The sequence below is a fragment of the Dipodomys spectabilis genome, unplaced genomic scaffold (genome assembly GCF_019054845.1).
Source record: "Dipodomys spectabilis isolate Male_0828 unplaced genomic scaffold, ASM1905484v1 ptg000075l, whole genome shotgun sequence".
NCBI classification, from domain to species: Eukaryota; Metazoa; Chordata; class Mammalia; order Rodentia; family Heteromyidae; genus Dipodomys; species Dipodomys spectabilis.
The window spans coordinates 10098510-10115540 of record NW_024870752.1 but is presented as its reverse complement, the minus strand read 5'-3'; the positions used below and the strand labels follow the sequence as shown (position 1 = coordinate 10115540).

General features: G+C 40.8%; 1 protein-coding gene across 1 annotated transcript in view; it reads right to left on the bottom strand.

Moving 5' to 3' along the window:
* Positions 1-24: 24 nt before the first annotated feature.
* The window catches only part of Gpc6 (glypican 6), a 981663-nt gene continuing 964656 nt past the window's right edge, over positions 25-17031 (bottom strand). Inside the window, exons 8-9 of the mRNA XM_042682659.1 lie at positions 5400-5575; positions 25-925 (exon numbers count right to left, since the gene is read on the bottom strand). Coding sequence (XP_042538593.1) covers positions 723-925; positions 5400-5575 — 379 coding nt within the window. The 3' untranslated portion in view covers positions 25-722. The remainder of the gene's footprint in view (positions 926-5399; positions 5576-17031) is intronic.

The following is a 17031-nucleotide window of genomic DNA, read 5'->3' as shown; positions in this document are numbered from 1 at the left end:
AGAGAGAGAGAGAGAGAGAGAGAGAGGTGCTGAGTTGCAGTAAGGTTTACTCTTGCAGTAAAGACGGAATTCTAAATTTAATATCAGTACCTCCAAATCAATTTGGTATTGTGTAGGTCAGAGTGCAAGACAATGCCTCCAAGACAACACTGTACTTTGCTACAACTTTAAAAAAAAATTCAAGCTTTCTTCCCATAAATATTTGTGTCATCTTGGTTTGTCACGGAAAAGCTTCCCTGGGAGTTGGATGTTAATGTTGAACCTATAACATGAAAGTTCCTTTATTTTCCTCTCTTGTTGCTTCTTTGTTGAAAATGCAGTTGTCTTGGGGTTTAGCCTGATTTTAAAAGGAAAATTCTTTTTTCTTCCTACCTTTTTTTTTTAATGGGGAAAAAAAAAACTCACAACGTGAGATTCTTTTACTTCTGCAGCATAAAAGCAAATGAAGGTAAGAAAAATCTCCTGGTATGAAAGATTTGAGTAAGAATTTTCTCTGCAATAAACAAGGTCCCCACAGATAACTGAAGGAAAGAGGAGGCAGTTCATCTGGCACCCGGTACTCTTTGGGAAAACAAAAAAAGGAGGCAGATTACAATGCTGCTCTCTTCTCATAAAAAAGGGTAAGTTTTTGTGGCATGGTCCATTGCCCAAGAGTGTAAGAAAAGAAGGGAATTGGCCACTCAAATAGCTAAAATGCAGTTTCATCTGACCAAAACCCAGGATTATCTGCACAGTCTCTGCAGTGTCAGGACCACACAGGCCACAGACAAGGAGAGGAGGGAGTGGCTCAGCCGGGCTGCTGAAGAATCTTCTTCCCTCCTGTCGGGGTCAGCAGCTGGGGCCTCTGTGGTGACAAATTCAAATTCCGTGGGACACACGTCATCCATACATCCACTGCCACTGCCTGAGCCGCTGGACTCATCACCTGGTGTGGGAAAATTGAAAAAGAAAGTTATAGTTCACGCTAGGAAGAGACAAAGGTCTGGGAACTTTCCTTCCATAGTGTGTCCACCTGCCCAGGTAGGTTTGTTCTTCAAAGTAGGCTTATGATGGGCTGGTGGTCCATATGGAAATAGGATTGAAACAAAATAGGCATTGCTAGCCAGCATTCTACAAGTAATCTATCCTTACCAATTTGGCATTCAAGAGATGAGTTCTTCCAGTGGTCAACATGAACATTGTGTTCATATATTTCATGCTTTGCTCTTTTCCTACCTCAGCTGTAGTTGTCCGCAGACATCATGCTTTGAAAAGGACTTTAATGAGAGGGAGGAGGGAGAATGATGGAAGAGGTACCACTGATCAAGATTCACTACTTTGTTGAATGGCAACTCCTTTGTATAACCACTTACAGATAAAATGAACATTTACAAAAGATATTCTAAGATATAGAAAAGGAAAGCAAGCATTGAAAGTGGAATATGAACAAAGACTTGTTGAAGGTAAGATGTATACTTACCCCGGCCTCTTTTCCCAATCTGTGTTCTTCTCCTAAGAACAAGAATAGATTCTTTTTCAAGGAAAATCTCCCCTTAAAATGAATTGATAAGCTAGTGCCATTCTCTTGTTTTTGTATCTCCTACAAAGTAGGAGTTTTTTAAATATCTTTTTTATAAGAATTAAAAAATGAAATGGAGAACAATATTTTGTGACTATAAGAAGCGTATATGTAAAATTCAAGATTTAAGTTTGATTGGAACAGAGTCATACTTGTTTACGTGCCTATTTATCTATATCTGTGTTCATGTTACTAGAATAGAGTGGACTAGTTGTGCCAGAAACCCTATGGCCCTGCAAGCCTAACAAAGTTAGTATCTAACTCCTTACAAAAAACACTTGTAGTCCCTGCTTGAAACCAATGTCTTGGGGCTCACCTAGGATGCTGTCTTGGAGTAGTGTCTGCTCTCTCTGCCCAATGTGCTTCTTGGTTCACTCTATTCCTGTATCCTAGTGCTTGTTGGACACAAACTTATGGTTTCATAAACCTTGTTTCTCAGATCTGACCCAGTTCAGGCTCCATCTGTTATACTCAGCCTTCTCCATCTGAGAAAGCTATGTCTGTAAATCCAACCAACTGCAGATCCACATAGTTCCAAAACCCCAAATTTTAATTGGCTTCACATTGAGGTGAACACACATGATTGGGACCTCAGGCTCTTTCCAGCACTATGTAGTTAGTTCTATGAGAGTTGTGTGTATATTAAACGTAGAAGACATGTATTTTCTTGTTGTTATACCCTAAACAGTACAGAAACACTGCCATTGCATTAGATCTTGTAAGTGAGGATTGCCTTAGATCTTGTACTGGAGCATGTGAGCAGGATATATGTGATATATATTTTATATCAGGATATATATTTTATGGAAGGGCATGAGCATATTTGGATTCTTGTATCCATAGATGGTTCTAGCACCAGTATGGTGCTAGCTCCATGAAAGTACTTAATGACTTGATGAGATTTATCACTTATTTGCTTTTTTACTTACTTAGTCTTTTCCATGAAAATGTAAATGTTTGATATATACATATATGTAAATTTTTGATACATACATATTTGATATATACATATACTATTTATTACACATATATATATGTATGTCATATATTATATATATACTATATAGTATATGTAGCATATATTATGTGAATATATATTGATATAGTATACTATATTCAAATAGTATATATATATATATATAGATAGATAGATAGATAGATAGATAGATAGATACTAAATAGTGAACTATATATATATATAGTTATAGTTAACTACTGAATTTCCGTGGTCATTGATCTTATGCAACATATAACAGGGACTCAATCAATATTTGTTGAATAAATAAATGTGCTTAGAACACTTGACTCAACTTCTGTCAGTTTCAGTATCTAAACAAATATGGATGATAGCATTTGCCTTACAAAATGTGTATGAAGACAACTCCATAAAATGCATAAGGAAGCTCACACCTGTAATCTTAGCTACTCAGGAGGCTGAGATTGAGGAACTCAGTTCAAAGCTATCATGGGAAGGAAAGGCCATGAGACTCTTATCTCCAATTAACCACCAGAAAACCAGAAGCAGCTCTCTGCAGCTTAAAGTGGTAAAGGCACTAGCTTTGTACAAGAAAGCTCAGGGACAGCACCCAAGCCCTGAGTTCAAGCCCCATGACTGACAAAAAATAAACAAACAGCATGAGGATATCACATCGTTCACTGATGGAAGAAATAGGATTACAACAGCAAATTTTTATCGGCTATAATTAATTTAAATAAACTACTTGACCTCCCCTGAGGCTCTGTGAAAAGGAAAGTAAAAACATCTATATTGCGGGAAATAAGTGAGAAAATGTTTCTGTAAGGGCTCAGGAAATTGAAAGCTTTATACTGACACTTGCTCTTGCTACCCATGTTCAAGACTGCAACCATAGCCTTAAACTACCCAAGCGCTCATATGCTTAGAGCTGCTTTTAAGGACTTGCTGCCATCTTGGCTGCTGATGCTATTTAAGTAAAGCCACAGAAGGGGAGAGACTCTTTTAAAGCCCTTTGAATGAAAAAGACACACTCAGATGTCCAAATGGGACATCTAAATACCAGATAAGATCATTTGAATACACTATACAAGTTCTTAACATTTTCTCTGCTTTATCTTTAGTGGCCTTTACAAGAGGAAAAATGCCCATTAATTAAATTCCAAGCTATCAGAATTGCTAAGGGAATTGTTCTGAACACTAGTATCATGAACAAGAAGTAATATAACCTTTACAAAGATATTATTAAAGTGACTTGGAGTATTAAAATTGTGGGAAGCAAATAAGGACAAGAGGTTTTAGGTGGTAAAAATAATGTCCTCTCTCTTCCTAAAAGGAATCATAAATGCAAGGTGGGTGGAATGGAAAACTCAAAAAATATGTCACAGGTAATAAGGGTAATGAAGCTGTGAGGTGTCATAATAATTTATATGACAGGCACTACTCTAAAATAGCCAGCCAAGTTAGGCACTTGGGTTAGAATCAAAGGATGCTTTTAGCTCTTGACAATTTCTGCTTTCTTTTATGGAGAATTGGAGGAAGAGCTCTTCCTTCTGGGTGTTCCTTGAGCTTTTATGAGTTAACATGTACGTAGCCTCTTTAGGTCAGAGAGGAGAGAGAAGCATTAAGACCAACATCAACTAATTATTACATGGCTTGTCTTATCTATTTCACTAGTTATTCACCAGGTAAGAAAGCATTTTATTACATAAGAAGACAGAATGAATAAAAATGAGGAAATGACACAGTGATAAGGAAATGAGAACGAACAAAAGCGAAAATCTGGGAGAACATTCATTTCTGAAGAGGAAGGGAAACATTGAGAATGAAAGAAAATGGACTGATTCTTAGGAGATTCGACAACAATGAAGTTCATTGGGTTGGCAAGAAGCCTGTGTTTAGAAAATTAATATTGGACTCCTGGAAAGTGGAAGAAAGCACTGAGATTGCTCTGCAGGGACATTTTGGTAGGATGGTGGCAAAGACTGAAAATGACTTTAATGTCTTCCATCTGTAACTTGTTTCTCTTTCACTAATTCAAGCACACAGGCATCATCTTCTGCTTCAGGGACCAAATTACAGAATTACTGGTGACTTTTACATCTTTAAGTTCAAGACTTCTTTTCCTAAGAGTTTTCTTAGGATACACATTTAAGAGAAAGCCAACATCTCAGAGCAACCAAAACCTAAACCCAAACCCCAAACCACTTGCCATTGTACAGCTATGCATCTAGAGATCACTTATACAAAACAGAAAGGTAGTTAGGGTTTTCTTTGGTATTTTAGTAGTTGTTACTGTTCATTTGCTGGTCTTTCAAATCACTTCCAATGCATTTGTGATCCTTAATAATACATTCACATATAATATGGCACCAGCATTTTACTCTTTCTCTCGATTCTTCATATACAAATGTATATGGTTTGGGATTTGCACAACTGGAAAAAAATAATGCAGTTGGACCTACTCACTACACAGCAGACACCCTCTTAGTGCCTTCACACATTACGTCAAAGGAGCCTACCAACAAGCTCTGGGCAAAGATGCTTCTCGTTGTTTTCTAATGCATAATTCACTTACAATGAAGTCACATCGCAATGAAAATAAAAAGAAAGAAAAACCTAAGTGGAAAAGCACTGAGGTCTCTTGACCTGGAAAAAGAGGCAAACTCAAAACCTCTCTCTCTTCCAATGCTGATGATCGAATCAGGGGACTTGCATGGTAGGCAAACCCTGAATCACTAAACAACATTCCCAGCCCTTATACTTTTGGTGACAGGTTCTCATTCTTCACTGGGAGAGAAATTCTAGCGCACTCTTCCAGAACCATTTCTCACTGTGGAAGTTACTGTCTGGTAGAGATTTGCTTACTTGTGTCCTGGAAATTGACGTCATTGCCATTGTAGGCATTCTTCAATTTGTTGGTCATCACACGGAGAGCCATGATCTGCTGTCTGATGAATGTGTCGGGCCGTGTGATGTCCACGTCCACCTCGGGATTGTTGATCTGGTTGGTCAGCCCATCATTCATGATCTCAGGCAAGTATCTGCAAATAGAGGCAGAGGAGGTCAGGGTGATGCAGCAGGAACCTCACAAACAGATGCTGCCATGGAAGCTTGAACAGGAAGGCAAACCACTTGGTGAAGAGCAATCAAAATCCAAGTTTGTTTATAAGTAGCGTCAAATTCTCAGGTTGACTTGCCTACAATTAAATGCTCACTTGGGGGAGGTGGAACAATTATTTCTGAAAACCCTTCATTCAAGAGGCAGGGGTAGGGGTGAGAAAGTTGAAGGAGGTGACACTGACCAAGATGCATTGTTATATGGCACCTCCTTTGTACAACTACTTAAAGATAATGAAAAATTTAAAACATTACTGTCAAAAAGGTGCTCAGCTCCAAATGAACACCTGATAGCATCTTCAATTCTGTCAATTTTGGTAATAAGAACTGGACCTACAAATGACATATGATCTGAGAGTGTTCTCATAGGAGGCTCTTTCCAACAGAAGGAGATATAGAAGAAATGATTTTAGCATGTTTGATATGTAAATAAGGATATTTATCTTATAACAGCTGATGTTATAAGATGTTTTTATATATATACACTCATACATACTCATATATATGTATATGTGTATGTGTGTTTGTGTGTGTGTGTGTGTGTGTGTGTGTGTGTGAATGCATGTGGCATTGTAATCTGGGTTTGAACTCAGGCCCTTATACTTGGTTTGTTTGAACAGCTGGCACTCTACACACCTCCAGTTCTGCTTTTTGGAGACAGAGTCTTACGGACATTTCTGCCCAGGAGGGCTTCCAATTGCAGTCCTCTGTATCTAAGCCTCCTGATAGTATGAATTATAGGCGTAAAACACTGTCATCCAGCTTGAGCCTCATATTTCTTTTGATTGTACCAAAAGGTCAAAATTGTCATTCTTCCAATGTCCCCTGCTTAACAATGGAGCAGTTATACAAGTGGAGCTAGAGGTTTCAGGAACATTCTTGGAACCCTTTGGATTCCTCACCCTCTAACCTGACACCTTTCTGGTCTGCTCACTCTTGGTCTCACAAAGCTTTTCAGAGCTGCTTCTTTCTTTCTACTGTCCTTCCTTGGAGTAGCTATAAAAACAAAAAAATGGCTCTAAGTGACTTCCTTTCCCATCATTGTTCTTTCTTTTCTAATGCATTCACACAGCTGTGTGGTTAATCTTCCTAAAACATCCCTTCTCTCCCGTCACTTTTGTCCAGTGAACCCTTACTAAGTGGGGTTTAAACTCAGGACTTGCTAAGTAGGTATTCTACTACTTGCTGCACACATCTAGCACTTCACACATACAAAAACGTAAGTCTGGTCTTCCAGTCCACTAAAGAGCTAGGAAAGATTTATCTCCATTGTGTGAAATGGAAAACCTAGTTTTAGTGGGGACAAACAGATGAACAGGCTAATAGATTTAAATGTGGCCTAGCTCCAGAGTCCACAAACCCAGCCGCTGCACGACACTGCCTGGCAGGTCATAACCACAATTCATACTTCACAGCTCAGCCATCAAAGCCCAGCTCCTAGTCCTGCTTTCTTAAGCTGTGATACTCCTGTCAATGGATTCTTCTTGTCTTACAGAATCTCATCCCTGTATCCACCTATAGTTGGCTGTCTATAATAGTATATATACTTGGTCTTTATCTCTATTTTCTGGCTCCTGAATTCCTCCCCAAGCCAAAGAAACTAGAATTTCCCTTCCTCAAGGTAGGTTATAGGATCTCAAATTTGCTGCAAGATAGGAGAACACATAGAGGTTACAGAAGGACCTGTTCAAACTGGCACCAAATGGCACAGCAGCTGTCGAACTAAGGCCTGGCACGGTGGAAGCCAGGTAGTCAAAGAACTCTCAAAGATATCTCTAGTCCCGTCTGACCTCTGGCTGCAGCCTCTTATGGGCAGGGCCAGACTGGTAGGCAGCCCATTGGGAAGCTTCAGAGATCCCTCAAGAGGAGGTCCGATCATGGCAAAGGTATCTCTTGTATATCAATATTCTTTTAAAAATAATTTTTTATTACAGTTAAATGATTATATACAGGGGCTTCCATTCAGCATGTCAATTATGAGTGCAATGTATCTTGATCAATGGTACCCCTTCCATCATCCTCCCCCCCACTATCTATTCATCATCCATCGATTCTTATTGGATTCTAAGATTGTCTTCCTGGGGTGACTTTTAACACATTGACTACCATTCACGTGTAATTCTATGAACCAGATTCCAGGAGTTCCAGCTAATTGCAATGGCCCATTAGACTAAGATGGCCAGAGCAGGCCTTCTGCTGCTGACACAGATTAAAGTGTGCAAAGGGAGAGGGGATGAGGGTGCCTCCCTTCAAATTCTAGACTTGGAGTTCTGCAGCCATATCTGGCTGGCTCAGAGGCAAGTTCTGCTTCTCTCCCCTGTGGCACTGCGCACACTGCTGTGTTGGCTAAGCCTCATTTATCAGCAGCTCACTGCAGTGTCTTCCATGGGAATGCTGCCTCTGGGAGTCGAAACATCCAGCAAACAATAAGAGATTGCCAAGAAGACCCAGCTTCTCACCGTGCCTACTGATGCTCAGCCACTTACTGTCAAAACAAGGAACAGCACACCTGTACCCTCCAGAGTCTTTTCTCCTTTGGCTGTATTCAAAGGGCAACTTTAAAGACAGTGTGCAAACTTAAAATTGTTGAAAAAGGAAAACAGCTCTTTTGTCACTCAAGATATAGGTCCCTGGGCCAAATCCACAGTGACAGCTGGAAGGCTTTGTGAAATCCACCTGGGACACTAGAGGCTCATGAGCCCATTAATTTGTGTCTCTCCTGTTTGGCTTCTTTACATGAAACTCATGTCCTGCAAGAATAGACTGGTGATTGAGCACACAAGGTGCCTTCCCCCCCCCCTCATAAATTCCTGCATAGCTCTTTGACACAGCAGCCGTGGGCTTTCTGGGCCATTCTGTATCTGGGAGACACAGAAGGAAACTCTTGGTGCTGGCGGCCCAGGTTCCAAGGCTGGATGCACATGCACTTGGAACAGGAAGAACCCAGAAGCAAGGACAAATTGGAGTGCTGAAGAGGGATGCCGTTTTCTGCCAATGCGCCATGCTGTGGAGTGGCAAGTGGGTGGGCGAGAACAGCCAGGCAGAGCCTCCTCATTTTGATTGGCTTCTGTTTATAAGAACATGGCTAGGAGCTAAATCTTTGACAGCTCTACAGAATGATTTTTCTTCACATCCAATCTCATATTGCTAGTGTGGTTTCCTAGACTATAGCCAGACATTACAGCTGAATGGGGTATATGCCCCATGGAAACTTAGCAGGGGAGAAGTGTTTAACATCCAACCTTGTAGGCAGCTGGAGGCTCTGTGCTGAGACCCCTTCAAGCAGAGTTGACAGCTTCTGTCATCTGAATGACATTAAAGACACTTGCCATCCATGCAGAACTTTCTCACTGGCCAAGCCCTGCACCTGACATTCTCACCATTGAAATGCATTCCTCCTGGTTGAGCCAATGCTTCCAGACAGCTCCTGTTGTTAAACGAATGTGCTTGTTGGGAGGAGAGACATGGTAACTTGTTTAAGTCTCAGTATTTCTCATCAGCATGCCTCTGCTGGTAGTTATTTTGACCTAAGGAGTACATCTCTCTCTCTCTCTCTCTCTCTCTCTCTCTCTCTCTCAAAACTGTGGCTTGAAAGCTAACAGAAGTTTGAGAAGTAAGGCACTAGCCTAGAAGGTGAGCTGAGAGGTCCCCAGGTGATTGATGGGAGTCCAAATGGGAGCTGTGTTAAGTTTTCTGTCCCTATGATAAAATGCCTGAGGGAATCCATAAAAAGAGGGACTTATTTTGGCTCATGGTTTCAGTGCATGGTCACCTGACTGGCTCCATTCCTTTGGGCCTGAGGGAGGTAAGGCAGAACAAATGGAGGAGGAAGGCTGCTCAGTTCATGGCAGCTGGGAAGCAGAGACCAACAGGATGGGAATAGACACAATATATCTGTTAGGGTCAGATCCTCAGCAAAGTACTTCCTCTCACTAAACCACTTGTCCTAGTTTCCAATACATCCCAGTAATACCATCAAATTATGAATCCATCAGTTGGCTAATCCATTGATGTGGATCATGATCTCATCAGTTCCCCGAAGTTCCACCTATGAACTTCGAATTGAGGACTAAGACTTCAACACACAAGCCTATTTTGGGGAGTGGGGGTGGGGAGCAAAGCCACACTTCATTCAAAACCATAACAGGTATTGAGGCAGAAACAGGGAAAAATGGGGTAGCTAGGTGTTGACCTGAGTTTGTTTTCAGAGTGAAAACAAGCCGTTCAGCTGGAGGACACACACACACACACACACACACACACACACACACACACACGTGCTCTGATCTCTTCATACACAGTTGTAAATTTGGAAATACTTTCCTCGCTCTTTTTATTTCCTCCAGCAACTCAACGGTTAGCAAAACATATTCAAGTGTGCAAGGTGGCCAATTATGGTTCTTAGAATAATAGGAATACATTTTGTTGCAGAGATATCAATGTGTTTGGTTGTAGAGTATTGGTCTGTAACCCACTAGGAATATTACATAATGTACAGCATAGTCACTGTGGTAATTTTCTAAAATCTAAAAAATCCTGAATTCTGAAAGTGCATATGTTCTTTTTTTTCCTGAAAATATACGAGATCAAGTTTAACTGCTTACCAAAGTGATAGATACCGATTGAGAATTGTGTTAATGCAGCTATGTAAATGTTTTTCTGAGGAAGTATAATGTTAATTTTGCTGAAATCTCTAATGAAATATTACCAATGAGTATCCCCAGGGTCCTAATATAGGGTAGATATTCAGAAATGTTATAATCAGGGCTTCAGAATATCAGCAAACACAAAACAAAATGAAAATTTATTAAGTAGATAGAATCAGGCCCACTCTACATATTGTATGACATTACATTGACATTTCTTACTAATACATAGACTGTCATATGTTCATAAGGGTCTCAAGGGATTGCCAGGTACAATATCATCTCTCTTCTTTAGAAGTACTTAAAATCCAAGTTTTAACCTGTGCACTCATTAGGATGGTTCTTATTCACAGCCACAGAGGAACAGAAGTAACAAGTGTTGGTGAAGAAGTGGAGAGACTGGGAATACAAATGATGCAGCCACTCCAAGCAAAGGGAAAGGCAGTCATTAACATCGGAGTCACTATAATTTAGCCTCCTGACTGAGATCTGAGGATCATAGTTTCAAAGCCAGCTCAGGCAGAAGAAGCCCATGAGTCTCTTATCTTCAATGAACTAGCAAAAAGCTAGAAGTGGTAGAGCATCAGTGTTAAGTGAAAAAGCCTTGAGACTGTGAGGACCTGAGTTCAAGCCCCAGCATGGTAGCACACACACACACACACACACACACACACACACTCTACTTTGTGATTCAGCAATACCCAAAAGAATAGGAAGCATGAACTGGATTAGGTATTTGTATACCTCTGTTTATAGTAGCATTATTCATAACAGGCAAAAAATTAAAGCAACCCAAGTGTTCACTGATGGATAAAATGGAAGAATGAGATGCACATATAATAGAAAGATTATTCAGCTTTAAAAACAGAGTTTTTAAGTTCTGTCACATAGCCCAACATAGATGAGCTTGTGGCTGTTAAGCTAAATCAAATAAGGTTTCACAAAAGGCCCAATAGGGTCTGACTGGTTCTACTCACAGGAGATACCTAGATCGGTCAAGATCATGGAGGCAGAAAACAGAGTGGTAGTTGCCAGGGGAGTGAGTGTTTGATGGGATCAGAGGTTCAGTTTAGAAAAATGAAAAAATCTCTGTGGATGAGCGGTGGTGATGGTTACACAGCGTGAATGTGCTGACCGCCACTAAACGTTACCCACTGCAAAATGGCTAAAGTAAGTTTTACGTTTGATATACTTTAATCCAAGCTTTTAAAAATCAAATTTTCAGTACTTTTAAAGTTTTTCATATATATAGATAACTATACATATATATACAACTATATATATAAAACTATATATATATAAAACTATATATATATAAAACTATATATATATATATATATATATATATATATTGTCTTCTTCATTTTTTTCTGGCTGGAAAATAGTATTACCCAAGCATATTGTGACCTGTTTTCAGTGGATTTATAAATTCTTTTAGACTGTGAAGCTACTGTTGTCTGTGGCAAGAGTATTCTGTGACACATGACGCTAAGTTGTGGTCAAAGGTTCATGAGCTGTGACCCGGGACACCTGAGGTCCCCCAGGACCCAGTGGTGTGCCCGTGGCCCACGACCTTCCCTACACACTTCATTATTCACTGCACAGTACCAACCCGCTCCTATGCAAATGAAACGATCACATGACTCCCCCAAATGCCTGACAGAGCAAAATCTGGAGTTCTAAACCCCGAATTCATGTGCTAAAGGAGGATTTGTAGTGGCAGGGCTCCAGCTGGAAAAGGGAAGCAGAGCAGGGCTTGGGAACTCTCTGAGAATCCACGCCACATTGGTTACTGCAGTGAAGAGAAGCTCAGTGTTTTGGCAGCTTAACTCATTGGCAGGAGCTCCCTAAACCCATTCTTTCTTGGTGCAACGAGAGTGGACACACTAGAAGAGGTAGGAAAGAAGACAAGGAGCCAGTTTCCAAGGCTACAAATTGTAGAGCACCCACCAGCTCTCTCCCTTTCGTTCTTCTGTTCCACATCTACCATTTGCAAGAAGTCCACAGAGTTTTCCCCAAGATAGTCCGGGAGACCCCGGGATTCCTTCTTCCCCACATGCCAGGCAGCACAAGACAAGTCACCTCCGATGACCACCAGGATACTTACTACCTACCTTCACCATGTGTTTGTCTGGCTGGGGCTACAGTGAATATTTTATGGTTCTTTCCAATATAGCCAGAGTGCTTCAAGACCCCTTCTGCCACCAGACTAAAACAATATTGTCCTGCCAGAACCGCCGAGTCACTATCTTGACAGATTTCACATCACCCTGCCTCATTTCGCCTTCCTTCCATCTGCTCAGACTTTGCCAGTCATAACTTGCTATTTCCCTTGGTTAGCCAATCCATAAAGTGGCTGGTCGGATTGAATGATGTATTTTCTGGATTTTTCTTCTTTTCCTACTTTTTTTTTTTTTTTTTTTTAACACTTTACGATGTTTACCTGTTGGCCTCAGGAAGGATTTCCTGGGGGACACAGTATTTCTGGGAGGACCAGGTGTCTTGAAACACAGCTCCTTGCAAAAGCCAGGTCTCCTGTGAGTCTGATTAATTCTTGTCTCTCAGCCAGTTCCTTGATTACCAACTCCCAGAGTCATTTTGTTGTTATTTTTTTTTAAGTGGGGGAGAACACATTGACAGGTAAACATTGACAGGTAAATATCGGCAGGTAAACACTGACATGCATTGGACATTGAACCTCAGTTCTCAGCCTTTTTGAGTAGCTCGGCGGGCATGAGCCACTGACACCTGGGTATTTACTAGTTTTGTGGGATGAAAGAGGAGTCTGGAAATGACTTATTTAAAGGACTGAAAACTCTCAAATAATTAAACTCCTATTTGATAACGCACCAGGGGGCCTTCCTACCCCTTCCCACTCCCTCCAATACTATCCTCTCCTGCAAGCTTACTAAAATGGTCCCAATGACAAGAAAACAATCCTGAAGGAAGTTATAGATGATATCGTCTAATTTGGCCATGTCCTTAAAAAAATGAAGCAAGAATCTACCTGTCCGCTAGCAAACAGGCTTTGTGAAAATGCACCTGTAGGCTCTATTTTCCTAAGGTGGCTGCCTGACGGAGGTCTACCCTGTCTACGTGAACCATATAGAAGTTTTATTTCCTTCAAGCTTGTGCTCTTCTGCCTCTTACCTCATCATTCTTCCCAGCTCTTGTGCAGACAGCTCGTTCTGGCTATTGGCCGCCCACACACTTTTCTTAGGGATGACTGATGACAGCAAATGTCCTTCCAGGTTCATCCTGGGAACTTAGGAGGCCTAGATTTGTAACCTGTGCCATGAGTCTTTCATTTGTTTCCCTTTGGCCTTCTGGATGGTTATGGATTTTCTTCTGCTACTTACTAGCTTCCTTTTAGTTTCAGTTCCTTGGAGTCACTGTGTTCTGGTGTCTTCTCCCACCTGAGAAGTTGGTTGAGTCAGTGGAAAATGGGAGCTGTAGAAATCCCACCTGAAGACTTACTTCCCACTGGCCACCACAGATGTGTTGCAGGCTGACTCAGATGCCACACACAGGTGGGAAGACTAAGGAAAATCCTGCAGTGGCTCTTCGGCTGAATGGTATATGATTCTGAGTAGTGTCCGCTATACATTAAATGTCCGCATGCCCCCAAGATCCATGGACTCATCCCCTATTTCCCAATATGGTGTGCTTGAAGGGAGACTTTGGGGAGGTGATTAAGATTAGATGGGACATGAGATTCGAACCTGCTGTGCCTTTAGAAAGAGAGTAAGGGCCAAGAGTGGTCCCCTTCCACCTCACGAACCTATGGGAAGATGGGAGCCAAGTTCAGAATGGCGCCTCTTCCTGAAGCCGTCCCATGTCGCAACTCAACCCTGCTGGTACCCCAAGTTTGGCTAGCCTAGCATCTAGAACTGTATGCCCTGACTTTCTGTTGTCTCAGAATCCTGATCTGCCTGTGGTAGACACTCACTGCTGCCTCCGCAACCAGAAGCATGTATATCCTGCTCTGTTTCATCTACTTGCCATAGGTGCCGTTAACTTTGATAACAGGTTTTGTTTTTTTTTTTGAAAAATAACCACTGGGGTAAATGGACCTGTCACTATAGGAGTCATTTTGATTTGAGAATGATTATTATCAGAAACAGGTATGTCTCTGAATCAAGACCTGTGGTGTGGAGGTTAGACAATAACCAGGAGAAATATGGGGAGTAAGAGAAGCGTAAGCAAGTACTTGGGACAAAAGGGCCTCATGAATGGGTGCCAAGAGAGGAACGTGTCTGGAGGAGTTTGATGGACAAAACACTGGAAGGGAAGAATGGTGTGGTTTATCAGACAGTACTGCACACAGGCTTTGGTTTATAAATTCCAGACCCATGCCCCCCCTTCCCCTGCCATCAATTCTAATAGGCGAGTCATATCCATGAACTCCATATGTGGGCACATTTAAAACCAATAAACTTTCACCTTCTTTTCCTTCACATAATTGATAAGAAGAACTATTGTTTCTTCTTTTCGTTCCTGTTTCACTACCATTCATAAACATTCCATTCATAAAAATGCCTGACATCTTATAAATCTACACTTCAAAAGTGCAAAAGTGTTATCATTGGTTTCATTACAAGTGCATTCTTCTTTATTATGATTTTTTTTTGGGTCCATCGTGGGCTTGAATTCAGAGCCTGAGTGCTGTCCCTGAGCTTTTTTGCTGAAGGCTAGCACTCTACCACTTCAAGCCACTTCTGTTTTTTAGGTTGGTTAACTAGAGAGAAGAGTCTCTTCAAATCTCAATGCTCAGATCTCAGCCTCTTGAGTAGCTGGGATTACAGGCATGAGCCACCAGTGCCCAGCTGATGATTATTTTTAATTGACATAAAATTGTACGTATTTATATGGTCTTATGATAATTTCATACCAGTATACATTGTGCAATGTTAAATTCAGGGTACAATAACCATCTTATCAAACATTTATCATTTATTTTTGGTAAAAACATTTAAAAATCCTTCCTTTTAACTTAAAATACATATACAGCAAATTATTATTAGCTACAATCACCTTCCTGTACAATATGCACAAAAGAACTTATTTTTCCTCTCTAACTTACTGTCTGTTGAATAGCTTTGCTCTATTCAATGGTTTCTTTAACTTTCAAAATAATATAGTAGAATTTCTTTACATGAAAAAAAATCTCATGTGATTTTTTTTTAGATAAATTATTATTTGTTTGGATTTTGAGTTAAATTTAATTCAACTGATCTATATTGGTGATTTACTTGCTATGTTAAGTGAGAAAATGTTGTAATATTAAGATTTGCTTTTCCATTGGAAGAATAAAAACAAAAGGAACTGTGAAGTTGTATTTTTCCAATGGGAACATAGTTCCAGCCAGCAATATTCGATCATCTCATCTTTATGAGAATAGACTTATTGCATAGTAAAAGATGTACTTTGTGGGGTTCCGTTCTAGAATATTTTTACACGTGACTTTGTTGCGTTCACTTGGTCATTTTCTTCTCTGCATATCCTCCAATGCTTCTTATTGGTCTCAGGATAAATTTCAGGGCATAGATTGCATGCTTCTCTGCTGTGGTGACTCATTCTTAAATCTACAATGCAGCAGCACTGCCTGGTTCTTGGTGACCAGATCTCCCGTCTTCTCTCCAGCTCCTATGCTTTTCCATGTCTCACCTCCATTGCATTTCTCAAGGCAATCAATTCACAAGCCTCTCCTAGTGTCTATACAGAATGACTGCTTAATTATAGCTGTGGTAGGACTGAGGGACTGAATGAAGAGTATAGACAAGAATCTATTTTCCTTGTTTGGAGTGGGAAGTATTTAGCTCTCCGATGTTGCAGAGGGAAGATCCAGCTTTTGCCTTGGTTAGCTGGGGGCTCAGGGACTAGTCATCTGCCTTGCCTCTGTACCTCATTTGCATAATGAGGGGCATGGCTGAGTAATCCTGACCTTCTATAGCTCTTACTTCAGTAGTCTTTATGTTCCCATTCATTTTCCTTGATGGAGTCTAGTTGTCTTTCCTATCTGTAGTCATAACCATTCTTTATATTTCTTTTGGAAAGAAATCATCTGTGGGTTAATATGCTACAACTTGTGTCACGATCCAGGGTTCACAGCAGTGTTCATTTTAGCCTGGGCTAGAAGGTATGCACAGATGAGTCACAGAATAGCTCAAAAGATATCAAGCCCCTTACTCATAGGCCATCTGCTCCTTCCCAGGGTCTTTCCGTAGAGTCCTTGGGAACAGACACCTTCAAATCTGTTAATTCCTAGCTGAATTTGAGGGCCAGAGGTCTCCTTTCAAAAAGGCCAGGGACTATAAAATGCTCAGTATTTTTGAATGGCACGCTGCTAATATCCCAAAGTTCCTTCCAGCCTCTCACTATCTAAGCTTTGTAGATTGATATTCTGGGCAAGTTGAAATGGCCACAACCCTTTGTATGGATGTCTTAGATTCCCCCCCAGTTAGGCTCTTCCTGGTACTATTAGTATACTATCAGTACTCCTTGCTGGAAAAATCTGCAATGCAAAAGGGTCAGAAATAACATCCAATGGGTACCTCATCTGCTCTCCCCGCTTACCTTCTGCTCATTCTTCCAAGCTTAACATTCTTATTCCCTTTGGATCACAGCTGCTACCTAGACTCAAAGCTGCCCAGGAAGACACCCCTAGAACAGACTCTCTCCCTCTTAGCTTTTCCACCTGCTGATCAAGCCCTAAAGATTCCTTGAGTCCAATT